At 40.5% G+C, this 19,959-nt stretch overlaps 1 protein-coding gene across 1 annotated transcript; it reads left to right on the top strand.

Moving 5' to 3' along the window:
- On the top strand, nucleotides 1-16,463 carry LOC125286507 (glycerophosphocholine cholinephosphodiesterase ENPP6-like). The gene is made up of 8 exons (XM_048231653.1): nucleotides 1-323; nucleotides 11,289-11,468; nucleotides 12,155-12,266; nucleotides 12,629-12,770; nucleotides 13,123-13,302; nucleotides 13,986-14,123; nucleotides 15,371-15,494; nucleotides 15,800-16,463. Exons 1-8 carry the CDS (start codon nucleotides 83-85, stop codon nucleotides 16,009-16,011), a joined length of 1,329 nt encoding a protein of 442 aa, XP_048087610.1. The 5' UTR covers nucleotides 1-82; the 3' UTR covers nucleotides 16,012-16,463.
- The last annotated feature ends 3,496 nt before the right edge of the window (nucleotides 16,464-19,959 follow it).

The raw sequence follows: 19,959 nt of genomic DNA, 5'->3' as shown, positions 1-19,959 counted from the left end.
GCTCCGCGCATCACAAGCAGATGCTCTCGTAACGCTGCGATCTAGTAGCGTGTGTCGGTTGACAACTTTGTGACCGTTAATCATGACAAAACTCACCACGGTATCTTGTGCAATAATTGCCGTCGTTCTCGTTATCTCAAAGTCCTGCGACGCGAGTCACAAACTTTTAGTGTTTCTCATTGATGGATTCCGCTATGACTACATGGACGACTTGCAGAAACTACCAGGATTTAGGGAGATCGTGGAAAACGGCGTCAAGGTGGATTATATGACGCCAGATTTTCCAAGCCTCTCCTACCCCAACTACTACTCGCTCATGACAGGTATGTCTCAGTTCCACGTTTTAGCCTCAGTAACCAGTAGTAGGCTATTGAGTTTAGGGCATGTTTAGCCTACGCATTTTGGGAAAGGAAATGTTTCTTTTGCACTTGACTTGACGTGTGGATGGAAAGAGTAATAGACCCAAATTTACACAGCACCAGTTTGTCCCTTTCCCCCCCAGAGATCGTACTTGTCATCAAGACTTAATGGTCATGGTCGTAAGCTACCGAGGGACAACGAGGTCATATCCATCGGTATTTCTTTTTCACGTTTCGTTTAATTTATTAAGTGAAAATAACCGACGAGACAATTATCCTTGCATCGACACACAGTTACGTGACACGCAGTTGCAGATACCTCTGAAATGTAAACACGAAAGTAGTTGGCTATCGTGGACAAGGCTACTTAACAAACGCAACGCAGTGTCACGCGCAGCTCACATAAACTTAAATTCCCACAAGTCCATTGTCCAAAATAATAATAAAAAAATTGATGCCTTGTTACTGCAATTTCTACCTTCTGCCTTCTTCATTCACCTGACCTGAATAAGGGTGCAATGAACAACATTAAGAAAAGCCAGCAGAAGCTGAGCAGACAAAGAGAAGGTAAGGTGAGAAAGTTAATGTTTACATACAATAAAGATACAATAGGGCTACCATGAGATGCTAGCCTGTACTGAAAATGTTATGCTGAAATTCAGTGGAGATGCAGCTATCTAATTTGCACTGACAATTAAGATCTCTATTAATGTAGGCCTAGGCTAATATAGGATGGATAATTCATGTGGTGATGGATACTATCTTTTAATAAGCATGGTATATCCAATATATTGTCATAAATATAATATATATATAATATATCCAAACATATTGTCAAATTATATCAATTATTGGTCATTGGTCACTAATAATTGAGTCATATGGGCATATGAGAGGCATATGGCCTTGTTCATGGTAAATGGTTCATGGCTATTCTTGTGCTGCTCAGAATTACAGAAGTACTCCAAGTACGCAGCACACACACGCACACACACACACACACACACGCACATGCAATATGCTTGCACACAGATGCACAAACACAGCTGCACACATGTATTCTCACACCTTCATGCACATACCCTCATAGTCATGCACATACCCTCACATTATTGGAAGAGTCCTTAGTAAAGACCCAACGTTAGCAAACTGATCAAGATAGCTTGTGCGTTTCCCCCCCAACAACTTACCACTAGAAACAATCATCAAATCTGCTTGGCTTGTGCGCAGCATGAAGTCAACACCAGGAGCCTTGCTGGTTATAACGGATGCTACGCTGCACCGCAAGGCAAGGGCATCATTGTGTGGTGCACCCCAAAGCTTCCCTGCAGGGGACAAAGGGCTTCCCTGGCTAAGCTCTAAGATAAACGGCCTGTGTGCAGTCGCTCCGCGTCACTAGATCGCCCCCGTGGTCGGGATCTGCTGATGGTGGTTGTTTTGGTGGGGGTGCATTCTCCCCGCCACAATGCATCAATTGGGTCAGAAGTGAATTGGCGGTGGCAATTGTGCACAGGCATTATCAACGTAACCAAACAGACGAGAGGGACAAAGCCCCAGGCCTTGCGTGCCCCAGGGGTTGTTTCAGGCCCAAAGTGCCAGACTGTAGGTGGGCAGAGGTCAAAGGCCAGGTCTGGACTGCAGGCTAGTGCTGGGCGGTATACCGGTTCACACCGTATACCGGTGTATATTTTCGTTATGATATGAATTTTTAATATACCGCCATACCGGTGTATTTGACAGTGTTTCAGACGGGACTTTTTTCAGACGCACGCATGGTGCCACTGCGAGGCATAGTGAGGGTAAACACAAAACACCATACGTTTTTCCCATAAGTATACCGTGATATACATTTTTGGTCATACCGCCCAGCACTATTGCAGGCAACTCAGCATTGCAGGTGGAAAACTTTGGCTTCAGAGCGTAAAAAGCCCCACCATACATTTGTTCCACCCATTCACTAAACCTGCTGATTCTAATTAGCATAACTCTTCAATCACGTTGATCAGCAGGTTAGTGAAAGCACCTGTGTTAGTGCCTTAGACTGTATTGACCAGTTGAACGAAAGGCTCTTGGTGAGCTCGTTTGTTTCCTGTGGAGCCAGGTGTGTTTGAACCTGCCGCTATTCTGAATGTAATTAGTGTCTATACGTCCTTCTTTATCGTTACCGCTGCTTCACCACTCCTGCTCTCGTTAGTGTGTCAGTGACGTTACCGCTGCTTCACCACTCCTGCTCTCGTTAGTGTGTCAGTGACGTTACCGCTGCTTCACCACTCCTGCTCTCATTAGTGTGTCAGTGACGTTACCGCTGCTTCACCACTGCTGCTCTGGTTAGTGTGTCAGTGACGTTACCACTGCTTCACCACTGCTGCTCTGGTTAGTGTGTCAGTGACGTTACCACTGCTTCACCACTGCTGCTCTCGTTAGTGTGTCAATGACGTTACCACTGCTTCACCACTCCTGCTCTCGTTAGTGTGTCAGTGACGGTACCGCTGCTTCACCACTTCTGCTCTCGTCAAAGTAGTGTGTCAGAGGAGTTGAATCTAAAAATCAGAGGAATGTTTCCAGATGAATGAATGATTAGTGCATGGCACCCTTGCTATTCCCCAGATGAATGTTTAGAGTCCCGCACACTGACCATTCCGCAAGCAATTATTTTTTATTAGAAATTACAACGTTTCGGTCTTAGACCGTCATCAGGTAAATTCTAATTCTAATTCTAATACAATGTTTCGGTCTTAGACCTTCATCAGGTAAATTAGAATTCCTAAATTAGAATTTACCTGATGAAGGTCTAAGACCGAAACATTGTAATGTGTCATACCGGAACTAAGATTCCGGAAGTAGGCACATAATAAGGGAGGCCATTGTGGTTGGAGAATATGATAGTGACGTCCGGATACCTCGGGGCACAAGACCTCCGCACGAGTCTCCGAGCAAAAAATCCGGCCTGACTGCGTTCAAGTTATTTTTGCCAGTGAACCCTTCTTTTTCTGTTTTTGGCAGTTTGCAAACGGAGTGAATTGCCACCATCTGCTGGACTGAAGTGTGATGGCAAGTGTACCCTGTAGCCTCGTTCTGGCTGCCGGGTGAATAAGAAGAATTGCCCTTTTTTCTTTTTGTGCCCTTTATTTGGTTGGATGGTGGTTAGATGGTGGTCAAGGCATAGTTGACCTTTCACTGTGGACACCTCTCTTATGTAAGCTCACATTCCAGGCATTCATTCTAGTGAAAGAAGATAAAGAGCTGTTGTCATTGTGTAATATTAACACTGAATAAATATAATCATTGCATACAACATCATTTTATGTCTATATATCAATCTAATATTTCAGTGCTATGTAGCATTTGGATATACATACATAATGAATATATTGAGTATGTTACATTTGAATATTTGGGACATGAGCTGGTTTAATGCTGGAGATACAAACATCAGCTCTATCTGCCTCCTCCCTTACACTCTGATATCTGATATCTCCTGTTTTACTCCTGGGCTTAAAGCAGCACTATGAACCAATTTGCCACTTGGTATTATTATCCTCAGGTGAATTTGGATGGGTAATGGTTAGGGTTGCAAAATTCTGGGAATTTTCAAAGTTGGAAACTTTCCATGGGAATTAACGGGTATATACGGGAATTAACGGGAATAAACGGGAATTAATGAGAATAAACTGGGAATTTTTAATACGGCAAGTTAGTCTATAACAGGGAACTTAAATGTAGTGGACAAAACCCCATCTTGCAGCATAAAGGCCTATTCACACCAAGAACGATAACGATAACAATAACTATAACCATAACCATAACGATAAAAGCGTTCACACTGAACAACGATAAACAAAGTCTCTGCTTGTGTTAATGAATGTGACGGTTAAAAATTGATGGGTCTGATTGGCTATTAGCTTTTTATCGTTCTGAAAATCGCTCTGAAAGTGATCCCCAACGATATCGTTCTTCATGTCGTTATCGTTATAGTTTATGTGTGAACGTTGTCATTCATATTAACGAGAATGATATTTAGGTCTATTTATACTAGTTATCATTATCGCTCTTGGTGTGAATGGGCCTTAAGGCCTATTCACACCAAAAACGATAACGATAACGATAACTAGGCCTATAACCATAACGATAAAAACGTTCACACTGACCAACGATAAACAAAGTCTCTCCTTGTGTTAATGAATGAGACGGTTAAAATTTGATGAGCTCTGATAGGCTATTATCTTTTTATCGTTCTGAAAATCGCTCTGAAAGTGATCCCCAACGATATCATTCTTCATGTCTTTATCGTTATAGTTTATGTGTGAACGTCGTCATTCATATTAATGAGAACGATATATATAGTTATCGTTCTTGGTGTGAATGGGTCTTTAATACTAGTTAAAACAACCTGATTTAATGCAATTTCAGTCATTTTCAGTCAAATTTCTACCCTGCACACAGCAATCAGCAGAGGCTACTAGACGTAAAGGAAACCTATGGTGCGTTTATGTGCATGGGGAAAATAAATTCCCAATGAAAACGTCATCTCTTGTGGGAATAACTGGTGTGAAACTGGGAGAAGTTTACGAACAGAGTTGCCCAGTTATGGACTTGTCGTCACTTTTCTCCTCATTCAAATTGGTGAACGTCATTTTGCACTGTAATTAAACTGTAATGGGACGATTAATCTGTCTGATTAAGCTTGACAACTTATATATAACTTACATAATCTATAAGGTTTGGTTGGGGTGGTATGTTGTCTTTTTTACTTGTTTTACCATTTTCTGGGATTCTAACTGAACAAACTGATAGTCAGTTAATGTTCCAACCAATCGGATTTTGTTGTTGAGTGGCGTGGTGTATCAAAAAGGAATTTATTTTTAACACAAACTTTACATTTAAAGACTTTCTTTCTTTCTTTCTTACATACATACATACATACATACATACATACATACATACATACATACATACATACATACATACATACATACATACATACATACATACATACATACATACGTACATACATATGTACATACGGGACTTTGACTAGACAAAGAGAGAGACGATCCGACAAAGGACAAAGAGACAGGGGGGTAGAAATACACAGACCAATTAACAGAGAGACAGAGGACTGGACGAGACCAACAAGACAATAACAGGGAACAGGTGTGGAAGCAGAAAGGAGGAAAAACTAACAAGACAGGAAGCACAGACCAAATAAGGAGATGGGGCGGAGACAAAGACAGGGGACAGGCAGGTAAACACAAAAGCACATGGGGAACAGGCAAAAACAAACACAGGACAATACACAAAATGGCCACCAGGGTGGCACAAACTCCAACAGTCTGGGCCAGATCCTGACATTCCCGCTAGCATGGTAGCTAGCTTTGTATGCTAAGCTAAGCAAAAATATGAACAAACAAATCATATTGGTTATTATGAAACAAAATGTTTTAATGTTTGTATATGAAAAAGTTTAAGTTAATTCCCATTAATTCTCATAATTTCCTTAATTCCCATAGTTTCCAATTTGGAATATTTCCAAAATTCCCCAGCTTAATTTACCATGGAAAGTTTCCAGTAAGTTTCCGGAAATTTACCAGAAATTTTCCGCCCCTTTGCAACCCTAGTCAGAGGCTGCATTCATTGTTCTGTACTTTTATGAAGTACAACTACAAAAATACACACCTGTAAAGTATTTTGATACAAAATACAAAGCCATTTTCTTCAACGAAATACTGTAAAATACAAATGACAACATACTATTTTGTATTTGAAATACTTATCTTAAAAATGTATCAGAAATACAACCTCAAAACAGAAAAAGTTGGGACATTGTGTAAAACATGAATAAAAACAGAATGTAATAATCTGCAAATCTCTTAAACTCATATTTAGTTGCAAAAAGTATTAATTTAGTTTAACTCATATTTAGTTGCAATAGTATTTCTCCACAGAGGAAGAGTTCAGGTGCTAAGATGGCCTGTCTGTATTATGGAATGAAAAACATGACTAAGAATACCCCATACTGTTGAGCAGCTGAAATCCTATATTGGGGATTAATGGGACAAAATGTCATTCTCAGAGCTGTAGCCAATGGTCTCCACGGTTCCTAAACATTTATAGAATTTTGTTAAATGAAGAGGTGAAGCAGCACGGTGGTAAACATGCTCCCGTCCCAACTTTTTTTTAAACATGTTGCTGGCATTAAATTCAAAAGTAACATATATTTCCATGAAATAGTCCAAATTTTCATTTTTTTAACATTTGATATGTTGTCTATGTCCTTGTTGCTGCTAAATATGGGTTTACGAGACTTGTATATTATCACATTCTGATTTTATTTGCATTTTACACAACGTCCCAACTTTTTCTGTTTTGGGGTTGTATTGCCTATCCCTGGCTGTTGGCTTCACCAACTCAAACTTCGCCAACCCAAACTAAATGGATTTTTGTGTGCTTGTGTTTTGTGTTTATGTCAATTTTGATCCAATTTGACTGCTTTGCTATGTTGCCCACCCAAACTTTCTACCAGCCCACCCAAATGTAATAGGCTAAAACCAGCCCTGAACGTAATCGTTGTTTAATATTATCAGTAGGCCTAGGCTATATTGAGTTCAAACCGTGATTTAACCCAAATTCAGCACAATTTCTGTCACTTTATAAAGCATGCTCAGCTCAGCCAGGTTCGCTTGTCCAGTCAAGACATAATGTCAACTTCTCCATTAGGCCACCTGTTAGAATGAACCAGAATTAAGGAAATCTGCTTAGTTAAAAACAAACCAGGGGGAGAGAACCCCAAGACTTCCCCGCCACTTTGTCCCTCCTAAGTTTGAACTGCCTCCGACGTCCTTGAGTATCCCTCAATAACAGATTGTTAACTTGAACCATTTCTCTGATAAAACAATTACACTGCTGTTGTCCCTGAGGTGATGAGAATGCCTGATTTTATCACAGCAATCACTGCAGATTAGTGCACCACTACAGATGTGTTTTCTGTTGTGCCCTGAATTGAGGTTCTGTCTTAACTAGCGGCGGCTGACTCTTGATTTTCAGTCATTTTAGTCCGGCATGAGACAGGACAATACATTTCTTGTGCTGGATTTGGAGCCTCACAGAATGGCCTTATCTCCCATTTTGACATGCATATATACAAACCAGAAGTAGGGAAAGAGTTCCCTGTGTGTCCCAGTGTGTTCTCATCACTGTACCCTCTATCCTATAGCCTGGCCCCGCCTGCCTACTGTACATCTTTCAGGGAGATCTAGTGCGGAACACCACAGTTCATAAGCGTTTCCCTCAGACAAGAAAAATGTCAGGCCAATCCGTGATGAGAGGGGAAGACAAAACCTTAAGACGAAAACTTATTGTGATAAACAGTAGCAGCTACACCTGCAAACTTATTTTACAGCTAAGGTACTGTTTAGACCCACATACATTGTTGGCAAAGTAGGAAGTAACGTTAAGAATCTCTGATCAATGTGATCGGTAAGGCTGGACCAATGATTTCAAAGTTAGTGCCTGTTGCGATGCAAGTGTTGGAAACAAATCCCAATCATGAGTCACCAGACTTTATTCACTTTGTGAATGAGTTTGGATTTTCCCAGACTGTTTATCCCATACTGACTCCGGTTCCATTAGTCATAATGTTGGCGGGGGTGGAGCGACTTCACACAATGTTTCTCAATGAGCATAATGTCTACTCTGACAACTACTGTGGAATTTCAATGTGTTTGGTGGAAACTTTAGTACCGGTACAAAATATGACTGCCGCTCAGTCCTGTACATCCGTTCCGAGAAAATAAATCACACTTCAATTTGTCTCCATCTTTTACTCCATCCCCCACTCTTGAAACTTTTGTGTATGCTTGTTTGGCATGCGTGTGTGTGTGTGTGTGGCTGCACAGAAAGTAGCCTAATGGCGCTGAAAAGGTGAATAGATTGTAGAATAGTCAAAGAAGTTGTAGCATTGTTATAAAACCTTTAAAATCTCTAAACAATCACAAGTAGGGCAGTTCATCACAGTTCATCCATTGCAACTGGATTGATGAAAGGTCACTTACACCTGTAGGCTACATTGTATTTGGGAAAAGCAAAAGGTATCAGCATAATGTTATATTTTTATTTATTTATTTATTAATAAACAAAAACATCTCTGTCAGTTCCATGCCGTTTTCAACAGCTATCAAAAACAAAGGTCATTTTTGGATGGATGGGTTTTTTGTGAATGTTTCTTCTTCTACATAAGATTTTAGTCATCTTTAGTTCATGTGATACTTTATTGTCAATGCACAAATTAAGTAACAGTAGTATGAAACGTTATTGTTAATGCACAAATTAAGTAACAGTAGTCTGAAACGAAATGCTGTTTTACATCTAACCAGAAGAGGTTGAAGAGCTGTTGTCCGTTATTGTTCGTGCAAATATAGGCTGATTCATGTTCCCTTGCATTGTGTAACTGAGGTCCATGGCTAGTCTGACTTTCACCAGACCAAGCTCAATCTTTTAAGAAATCAAAAAATAAATAGCGGGCAGATCAGTCCATAGTCCATAGGCGCCCGATATTGTTTAATTTTCCGATTGAGATATCCACGCTCTGGCTATTCTAAATGCAAAAATGCATCAGGGAGTTATGACAAAACTGTAACTAACAAACTAGATCCTAATAGAAAGCTGTTACAGGTAAGCCTATAAGGTAGGCCTATTTACAACATAAATTGTCAATAGGCTATGCTGACGACACAAATAAAATCTCCTTTGGAAACCAATGGCTTACGCCTTACAGTATCAAGCGGACTTAAACTGCCATATCGTGGCGAAAAGTTGTAATAAAATTCACGCAGCTCCATGAATCAAGGAAAGCGCGAATGAAGTAGCCACTTCTAAATGGGACCCACTACACAGTAGCTTAAGGTGTGTTTCTAAAGCAGCTATAATGAAATGAAGGTGTCATTGTTTGGATACTTCACACACATGTGCTTTTTAATCTCACAGACTACAACTACCAAGCTGGAATCAAAGCACATCGATTCCCCTCTCACACCCTGCACGCACTTAAAACAAATAAACAGGCGTCTCAGTCTCACGCATGTATAGGCAAAACTGTATCAGACCGGTGTAACGTTGTAAGGGTCCTGTCGTGTTTTGTTTTCCCTGTTTAGTGTTTTCCTTCATGTCTTCATCTCTTGTTTACTTCCTGTGTCCTGTTCCATGTGTTTCTTTGTTTGTTTTGCCATGTGTTTCTGTTCCCTGTGCCCGTGTCTCCGCCCCTCACCTGATCCACGTTAGTCTGTTAATTATGGTTTCCACCTGTCTTGTTTTACCTTGTTCCTTGTCCATCTGTGCCCTGTTACCCCTGTGTATTTAAACCCTCTGTCTCCCCTCAGTCTTTGTTGGTTATTAGTCTATGTGGTTTATGTTTAAAATAAAGATTCTTGCAACTCTGAAGATTGCCTTGCCGTACTTTGCCCTACGTTTGGGTCAAGCCCTTGCAACCGTGACAAACGTTGGTAAATCCTCCATTGCACAGAATGATTTTTGTAGCACGTGCAACAAATGACAGTCGACAGCTACAACTACAGTGCTGCTATCAATTTGCTTGGTATAACCGCATTTATAGTTTTCTACAAATGCAATCAATCAAATTGGCCTCCATCACTCAACCAACGCTAACAGTAACATTATTGTACCTAGGTCCTTATTGATATTATAAGATTAACGTACCTGCAGTAAAAATCAAGCATGTCCGATAAACATCCTCAGATTTATTTCAGCTTCAAGAAGAAATGGGAATTACATTTCATGTGAACATCGTCCTATCCTTATTAGACGTTCTCTGCGGTAAACTACAGTCCTTGTAGGAAGTGTTCATTGTTTTTCCAACCCACTTTTAACTTCCAACAAAATTACGTCTCACTGCAACGATGCGCCATCTAGTGGACAAACGACTACGTATCGCCAATACTGGAAATGCAGCCATGATTATGATGATGAATATTTGGCTTTTTTTAATCCTACTGAATTTGTAATTATGTATCGGCCGTTCTAATACCGATAGTATGTGCGTGCCTGTGTGTGTGTGCATGTGTATATGTATATGTGTGCACCGCCATCTACAGGCCAATGAGTGTACAGTCACTAAATGTACACATAACCTAATTTGTTTTAGACCCCCCCATGGATAAAATTCTACGAAAGTTGGCACACCCCCAGAGAATTCCAGGTCAATCATACACATAAAATTTGGTGCAGTTCTGAACATCTTAACTGAAGATAGGGGCGATTAAAGCAGAATGATATTGCATTTTCATTTTTACCGGGGGGGTAAATCACAAATGAGTGATTATGGGCCAGGTTGATGTGGGCCCTTGAGACCAACATACCATAAAAGATTCTTCATCCTCAGTGCAACGGTTCAGGTAGTTATTTAGGAAAAACTGCTTTTTTTGCGGTTCGGGGGGCCCAGCATGGGGGGGGGAGTGGCCCCCGGGGACGAAACAAATTTTTTCCGTAAAAGTCTAGTGGGGCTACATACCCACCAAATTTCATGTGCACCGGTGTTTCGGTGTCCCGGGTATCGTTGACCAAAAATTCAGGAAGTAGATGACGGGGCGGACTTTGACAATCATTATATGACCGTTTAAGCTGGCGGTCATAATAAAAGACAGCTGCCTGCTAGCATCTCCACAAATTATTGCCACCTGCTGCCATATGCACTCTTAAAAGGAATGTGTTAGAAACAACACAAACTGTGTTGTCCCTATTTGGATATAGAGTGTCCACTTGGTGTAAGACTGTACACAGTATAACAACAGTTAGAATCAACACATTCGTTTTAGGAGTGTGGGTGAAACTTTCCTTCGCATAAAACCCTAAGCCATACATGTATACACAGACAATTTCTTCAATTTTTTTTTTTCTCTGACTTTCCGGACTCTGAAGGGCGATACTGTGAAGTGCACCACATGACGGGGAACTACATGTGGGACAAGAACACCAATAAGGAATTCCTAATCGGCCTTAACAAGGATAGCCGCTTGCCTCTGTGGTGGGATGGATCGGAGCCCCTGTGGGTGACCATGCAGAGACTGCAGAAGAGAGCCTACATGTACTACTGGCCAGGTAGTGTTTTGAACCAAGTAGTTATTTGGGTGATTCAGTACTCTTAACAAACTGTTAAATTAATAGAGCACAAGCTGTAGGAGGATAACCAAAAAGTGTTGGTTGTCTTTGAGCTTAAATAAGACTGTGAATGTTAAGCTTGTTTACACATAACACCATTACGACGTCCTCTCTCAATTCTTTAATGATGTTATCTGAATCTGAACTGATGTTTTTTGCAATTCCCTTTTTGCGAATAAAGATGATGAATTGAAATGTGATAAAACTGACAGTGTGTATTAGTCATTAATAACCCACTGAGTATGGGTGATAATAACCCACAGATGTCTTTAAGCATGCACTTTCAAATTTAGATTCAAGGATATTCATCACATTCATTCTTGTATGGTTCAATTTTACTAATAAATGACACATTACAAAACTCGCAGGGCTAAGTTTCAGGTATTGTATAAGTGGATAATACTCTATGTTTTGGTTTGTTGTGGTTGCAGAGGATTGCATGCTGTTTTGTTTCTTCAAAGAATGATGAACTAAAAATAAAAAAATGAAATTGGATATGAGTTGTACATCATCTCCATTAACATTTTAGCAAAGCAGACATTTCTGACAATGACCACTGCTGCCCAGAGTTTGGCAGTAGTTCAAGACACAAAAGACAACTTGAAGCTCATGACATTTTTCATCAGGTTGTGAAGTGGAGATTCTTGGAGTTAGATCAGAATTCTGCGAGGAGTACGTCTACGATCCTTCTGAGAAGAACTTCACAGAGTCAATTGAGAAGGCTCTCAATGTATTAAAGTAAGGTGCACTTTGCTTTATCTGTAGTTACCCTTGCTGAGTAATCATCCCTGTGTCATTGGCTTTATAAATACATACAGTGATAAGTCAACGCTTACACACCTCAAATATACCTCCCAGAGGTGATGTTGGCCTTCAAAACAAAACATTTTGACTTAAAAAACTGTGCCCTGGGAGTGAATATCTGTCTTGACCTCACAGATCTCATTTGAACATGGACCCATTATTACAGTAGTTTAGAAGAGCTTTTCTCCAGACATCTCTCTTAGTCACTTACCTGTGATAAGACATGAAGAGCTATTGATCAACTCTTTCTCTCCCCCTCTGTTTCTCTCTCTCTCTGTTTCTCTGGCTTTACCCAGAGATGGCAAAGCAGACATGGCCGGCGTCTACTATGAGAGAATTGATGTGGAGGGCCATCACTACGGTCCCCGCTCCTCCCAGGTGCAGCATGCTGTGAACAGGCTGGACGTGGCCTTTCAGACCCTCAACCAAAAAATCAAGGTCAGTTTTTTTTTCACAATTTACGTCATATTTCATTACTTATAATCATGTCATGAGTCACTTGGATGAGGGAATATTTTGAAACACTAGATATTGAAGCTGAGTGTTGATCCTGTCTCGTTCGCTGTCATAAGTTTCACCCTGTGCAGCGTGTTACATTATCTATTGTTTGTGCTGTTAAGAAATGTGTGATACAATAAAAAAAGAATAATAATAATATTAAAGTCACCTCTTATCAGAATAGACTGTTTGTCATTGAGCTAGAGTACATGGAAATTAATTCACAGTAATACATTGAAATTCCTACAAGTGATATGTATTAAATATGTATAAAATTGTTGTTGTATTTCAGGACAAGGGCATGGCCGGAAACCTAAACGTCATCATGTTCTCTGACCATGGAATGACCGACATCAAGTGGATGGAGAAAGTTATCGAGCTGGATCATTTCATAGACATGTCTGATGTCATCAAGATGATGGACAGGGGCCCTGTTGTGAGCCTCTGGCCAAAGCAAGACAAGTTTGAGGAGGTGAGGTGCTTCCTGCCTACCAGTCACTTCCTGTCTGCCTACGAGTTGTTTTTGAGCTTAACTGGTGATTTACTGAGGAAAAATATGTTTCTTTTCAAAATACGATTTTCTTTTTACTTTTGGCATCATCAAACACAAGCAAACACATCATGTTTGCAAATGTTTTGATTCAAAGGATGCTCTTGTGCTCTCCTGTGGGGAAACAGCCATTTCAGGGGGAATTTTCTGTCTGGGCCTTTAGACTGCAAAGTTGTTGTGCCATTATAGACTTTTAAAGCCTGTATGCCATTGATTACCTGCTGTAAAGAGTTCACAGACTTCAGACTTGGCTGAGAAACCATAAGAGCCTGTCTTTTTCACAGAGTACATCTGTCCATTGTAATGCAACATATATTCATGACATTTGTGCATGATGATCTCAGAAACTATATTATCTCTCCCTGCCTCTGACCTCTTTGGTCAATCAGGGTTACGTCTGTAACAAAATCCAGTATTTCTTTGTATTTTGTTACAGAAGTAACTATACTCAGTATTTCTATTTAAAAAAAATGCTGGTTTTAAATAGTATCTGCTACAAATTCTTGGAAACATTTTTTGTGAACATTTTATCTTAGTGACCATTATGAGAATTTCACTAGACATTTCACTGGAAACTAATCTTGAACTGTCATGTCTGTCTCCAGATATACCGAGTCCTCAGTGCTGTGGAGAACATGAGTGTTTACCGCAGAGATGAGTTCCCTGATCGCTTCCACTACAAAGGGGGCAAGTTTGTCTCAACTCTCACCCTTGTGGCTGAGCCTGGCTGGTTTATCACAGAGGTGAGTTCTCTGAGTCAAATTAAACTAAAAATAAAAAAATAAATAAATAAAGCAACTTAATGTAATAAAACCATGATAAAAAAACAAACAAATTAAAAATCTAAACATAAATAGGTTACATTTTAATATGTTTGCGCACTACTTTGTGGTTCCCTCTGGAACCCAGTGAAGGGAAGGCTGAGGCGAACAGTCAGATACACTTTAGTTACACTGTAACAAGGTCGTGGTGTGCCTGGCAGCATTTATACAAGCTTAAGAAGCTGTGAGCTCTGACTTTCGAACTCCTGGCCAAGCACTGTGAATGCCCATTTCACTAGATGTAATCATTCTCAGAGTAAATGTTGCCTTAGAGAATCAGTCCGTCTGTAGCATTTGACAGTGTAGCCATTAACTTTCCTTACGTGACAAGACAAACTCTTACAGAGCCACAGCAGTGTCTACTGCATCCCAGGCAGCCTTTGGGTTGGTCAGCACTGGTGCCATGACACCTGCAGGCTCACAGAGTAAAGTGCGCTGATCTAGTGTACATAACACCCTCGGCCTACTTTGCTGCTTAGATACTAAATCCAGTAGTGGGGTCTGATGATCCCGACGAGACCTTATTCCTCAGATTTACAATACACACACGAGACCTACCTTATTCCTCAGATTTACAATACACACACGAGACCTTATTCCTCAGATTTACAATACACAGTCTCTACTGTGCTCTTGTTTTCAATCATTTTTTTAATATACATAACTCTTCAACTCCTTTTTTTAATATACATTGCTCTTCAACTTCTTTTTTAACATACATAACTCAACTCCTTTTATTGTTCATTGCTTCTTCTATTGGAAACAGATGAGTGAGGGTTCAGTTTGTTCCTCTCTTCCCCCTACCCTTCTCTCTGTTCCTCTCTTCCCCTTGCCCTTCACTGTGGGGGGGTTATCCTGTTCGCCTGTCCTGTTCTCTTCATCTTTACTCTGTAATCTCTATCTCAATGCTACTACAAGCCCTGGAATTAGCAATTTGTTAGCATGTGTGAAAGTTTGTTAGCATGTGTGAATATCTGCTGCCTCATAAGGCTTAGGTACCTCTGGACCTTACCAGCATTCCTAAATGACACCCATTCAACACAGAAAGCTGAGTGCGTCACAAGAGGCCAAGGCAAAGCCGGCCAATCCCGAAGCTCCTGGGAGCCGTGGGCTTAGAAAAGGTTCCTCAGCTCAGGGCAACGTGCTGACCCTGCTCTCTTTGTTGACAGAACAAATCCAAGCTGCCATACTGGAAGAATGACACTGAAGTGGCACAGGCTTGGCAGCATGGCTGGCACGGCTACGACAATGAGTTTGTGGACATGAGGGGCTTTTTCATGGCACAGGGACCTGGTAAGCTGCTGACCCTGATGTCAACAACATTTTGAGATAGTGTCATGGTGACATGTCATGGCTGAATTTGTTGGTACCTCTCTTCCTGTCTTCCATGCTTCATGTCTTCCTTGAAATTATGAAATTCAAAGCAATATTCTCATGTATAACTGCATGCCTTTGTCATGTATGCAGTATGTTTAGTAAAAGCATTATTAATGAAGATTGTGAAAGGAAAACAAATATTTATCTCTTATCTCTTTACTTTGATATTTGATATTTATAAGAATATTGAGACATGATTGATTACCTCCTCTTCACCACAGACTTCAAGAAAGACTACCGCGCTGCACCAATCCGATCAGTCGACGTGTATAACCTCATGTGCCACACCTTGGGCATCAAGCCTCTCCCCAACAACGGCTCATGGTCGCGCGTGGAGTCCATGCTGGTCGGGGCAGCCAGTTCGGTCCAGCCCAGTTTCCTGAACAGCTGTTTTCTGATCCTACTGGCCTTCCTGTGTTATCTACAGGCCTAGAACCTCCTAGAACTTCTCAGAACTTTATCTCCGCCTCTTCCTCTTCCTGTACAGTAATCCCTCAAACTGTATGCTCACCATCCACACAGACCTGTGTGTTTCATGTGTTTCACTCTTCTCAACACGTACCATGACACACTACTGTAGATTATGCCCCCCCCCCCCATTTAGCAGCTAAAAGCATATCTACAATATTTAGTCATTGCACTCCTCTATACACATAGGGCCCTATTATCGTAGTCTAAAACACGTGGTCACTGGCGAAAAGCTTATTTACATTAAGTGGGATGTCCAGTTCACATTGGAAGTGTTTTCGTTATCATTTCGTTATTTCGTTTCGTCGGGCGGATGGCGCAACAAGGATTTCCTAAGTCATGAGTGTGTTTTGGGCGTAACATCATTTAAACCAATGAGAATGACATCTGTTATTCCCTTTAACAGCAAGCAGCGCAACTTCTAACAGCGCATCAGTATTTTGATAGTCAGTGGCGTATTTGAAGGAATCTGCACGCGAGACTGTATGGAACAGTTATTCCACTAAACCATGCTTTACTAAAACCTAGCAGAGTATAGCCTACACGCATTTGCACTCGTCTATTATTTGAACTCATTGGCAAAGTGAAACTAACTTCACCTTGGTGTCAGTCAACGACAAAACAGATAATTACTTTCACTATTGACTGACAATGGGTTACCATCAAAAACATAGGCTGGAAAAAGCAACACTTACCCCAATAATGTTCGAATGACTGAATAAAAAATGTTTATACTCCAGAGGAGTTGATTGCATTTCGTGACGGTGCATCTTCAGCTGTGCTTCATATTTACCTCTCGCCTAATCACTTTTATCCGTCATCACCGATTTGCAAATGATGGTGAATAACTATTCATTGTGAGATGTATGTCATAATATCTTTATTCTAATTATGTTTCCCATTGTAATCGTGTAATTTGTTTTGCATGGATGTGTGCTGGTGCACGTTCGTGGATGAGAGAAGCACGGTGTGTTGTGCACCTGCCCATATCACTGTTGATAATGCAAATAACATATAAACAACTCGCCATGGATTTCTGACCAGGTTTCTCTTGGTCAGTGGCGTAATGCGTTTTATGTACAATAGCGATTTTTAGACAATGCACCAGACCCCTCCGTAGGTCGTTTATTGCCACACCCCTTGGGGCGTTGCTCAAAAAAAAGAGACGGGCATGGCGAAAAACTCGAGTCTATGATGAATAAGCTTTTTGCGTCGTGATGATTATAGATTTTTAACTGCGCTTTAGACCATCATGATGGAGCCCATAGTTTCAGTATTCTGAAAGGCTCTTTGAGCTAAAGCAAACATGTTATTTTGTAGCTCAGTAACCATACTTTGGCAGTTTGTAACTAGAGTTTCTGGGACAGGGCTGTCAGGGTACTGAATGGGGGAAAAACTCACGCTGGGAAACATCTGTTTTGTGTGTAGTTTTGTGAAATGTGCATGTGGAAGATCACAAAACACCCCAAAACTCAGGTGCATAATTTTTGATGCTTAATTATTTGTAGCACTTTAAAATGTGCTCTAAATTTAAGTTGAATTTGTTGCAGATTGTAAACAATTGACGGGTCTACCTGTAATTACTACAAATACACTGAAATTAGGTAATATTAAATGTGTATTAAATGTCCATTTAATATTAAAAGTAATATGACATCAAGAGGATTTTGCCAAAAAAAACCAACAACATGTTTGATCGACCTTGAGCCTCTACCTTATTGTATTCATTGTTGATGTATGAATTCTGTGAATGTATGAAAAAAAATCAGCTTTTGCTACTTTTTGTTTAAATATGCCAAGGAACCATGTTTTGAATGTAAGAATACTGTATTCACATTGCAATTGATACTGTTTGATTCTGAATGATGGATTTCCCTTACTTTTGTACTTTCAAACCATGTAAGTAATCTGTCTGCACCCAACACTGTAATGTGCACCCATCACTAACACTGTGATGTGCACTGATGAACTCAAAATAATAGCTCATGTGACTGTATTTGAAAAATATTGACCCTGAACTTAGCACTTTCTGATTTGAAAGATGTTGACACAAAGTTTGTGTTTTAGAATTATGTGGTGGTACAGTCGCACTACACTTTTGCCCATTCAACTCTCGATTGTCTTCTGGTAACATGCATACACACACAAGATAAAATGTAACTACCTTTTGATAAGACTGGTTCAATTACCCCCTTTTACACAGTTATACACTCTTTTACACATCTGCTGTGTTGAATATTAGCTGGTCTTGCAGTTTTACACACAGTGTGAGAGAGGTGTGATTATTCAGTAATCTTCTTTGTGGTAAGAAACAAGTAGAAAGACAAGGTGTAGCAGTGCTAAACCATATCGGAATGTTATTGTTCATTTCTGTGCATGGGTATTATCTTCCTGGACAGAGGGATCAGTCTGTGCGGATTATAAAATTGGTGTCAGAACTTTTGAACTGTGATTGGTGTGAGAATAAGTGTGTATGTGTGTGAATGATAGAGAGAGAGAGTGTGTGTGTGTGTGTGTGTGTGTGTGTGTGTGTGTGTGTGTGTGTGTGTGTGTGTGTGTGTGTGTGTGTGATTTACGGGCAGCCGTGGCTTCGGACTTGTAACCAGAGGGTTGCCGGTTCGAACCCTGACCAGTAGACACGTAACCCTCACTGCTCCCCGAGCGCCGCTGTTGTTGCAGGCAGCTCACTGCGCCGGGATTAGTGTGTGCTTCACTTCACTGTGTTCACTGTGTGCTGAGTGTGTTTCTCTAATTCACGGATTGGGATAAAGGCAGAGACCAAATTTCCCTCACGGGATCAAGACAGTATATACTTATACTTATACTTACTTTAAAAAAAGGAGACTTGGCTTGACATGAACATGCTCTGAACATACGCTTCAGAATTTCTATTTTGAGTGAAAGAGTGAGATCATACCCTCATACTCCAGTATACAATCATACTTCATGTCTTCAAAACTCCAACTCTATCTGCCCAATGTTTCACGAATGTGTGCTCTATGTGATTGCAGTCTGGTTATCCAAGTATAGGCTCAGCAAATAACACAGACGTCCAATCTTATCACTATTATTGTCTAGGCAACACATGAAAAACACAAACTTTCCTCCCAGACAAAAAGATCTTTGTTGAACAATAGACACACACATTTGTCTGAGTCATCAATTCACAGAGCTCGCTGTCTGCGCTGGACCCAGACACCACGGGGCTCGTTGCATGAGTTTTTAGCGCCACTGAATGTGTGTACGGTTGCTTAGTGGCTTTTTCCTCCATGTTTTTCTTTAGGCCATGCTCAGAAGACAAAAACTGCTCTTCAAAGACATTTGTTGTTATTTTTTACTCTGAACTGGCCTGTGCCACATCCAGTCTGACACAAGTGTGGGAAAGGTAGAGGGGCACAGCATTACCCAGCATTTGCACTCTAACAGTGACACCTGCTAGTCTGGCAAGAATTGTGGAGATGACCAGACAGGTATGCTATTACAAAACCTTGGCAGATGGAGGGCACATTCATTCATTAAAACACGGAATCCTATAGACTACAAGACACTTCTATTTCTTTGACATGTTCTTGTTGTGATCGTTTGTTGTTGTTTTGAGTTTTAACATGGCCTACAAACCAAATTTGGCGTATCTGTAGTATTTTCATCACCTGTTCTTTGTGGTAAAATGGAAAATAAAGGATTTCTGTTAAATATAGGCTATTGCCAATTTACCACATGCCATTTTAGTTTTTTCTGAAGTTCTATTTGAATGTCAGTGAATGATCAGTGTTTTTTGGTTAAAGATCTTATTCATAAAGTCTGTGATATGTGCTGTTGTTTGTCTTGTCTACATAAACATGGCAAATTTGGTCTGAGGCAACACCCCTCTCATTCCTTTAGCCATAATTAAACTTTAGCCCCCCCCCCCCTC

Source organism: Alosa alosa, chromosome 21, assembly GCF_017589495.1.
Source record: "Alosa alosa isolate M-15738 ecotype Scorff River chromosome 21, AALO_Geno_1.1, whole genome shotgun sequence".
In the NCBI taxonomy this organism is placed as follows: Eukaryota; Metazoa; Chordata; class Actinopteri; order Clupeiformes; family Clupeidae; genus Alosa; species Alosa alosa.
Note: the sequence above shows the minus strand (reverse complement) of the source record. Positions and strands in the feature narration are given on the sequence as shown.

Excerpts from the sequence above, each read along its gene's own strand:
- LOC125286507 (XM_048231653.1), top strand. The coding sequence starts at position 83 with ATGACAAAACTCACCACGGTATCTTGTGCAATAATTGCCGTCGTTCTC. Across the intron at positions 11,469-12,154 it reads CTACATGTACTACTGGCCAG|GTTGTGAAGTGGAGATTCTT; the intron begins GTAGTGTTTTGA and ends ATTTTTCATCAG. Across the intron at positions 14,124-15,370 it reads CTGGCTGGTTTATCACAGAG|AACAAATCCAAGCTGCCATA; the intron begins GTGAGTTCTCTG and ends CTTTGTTGACAG.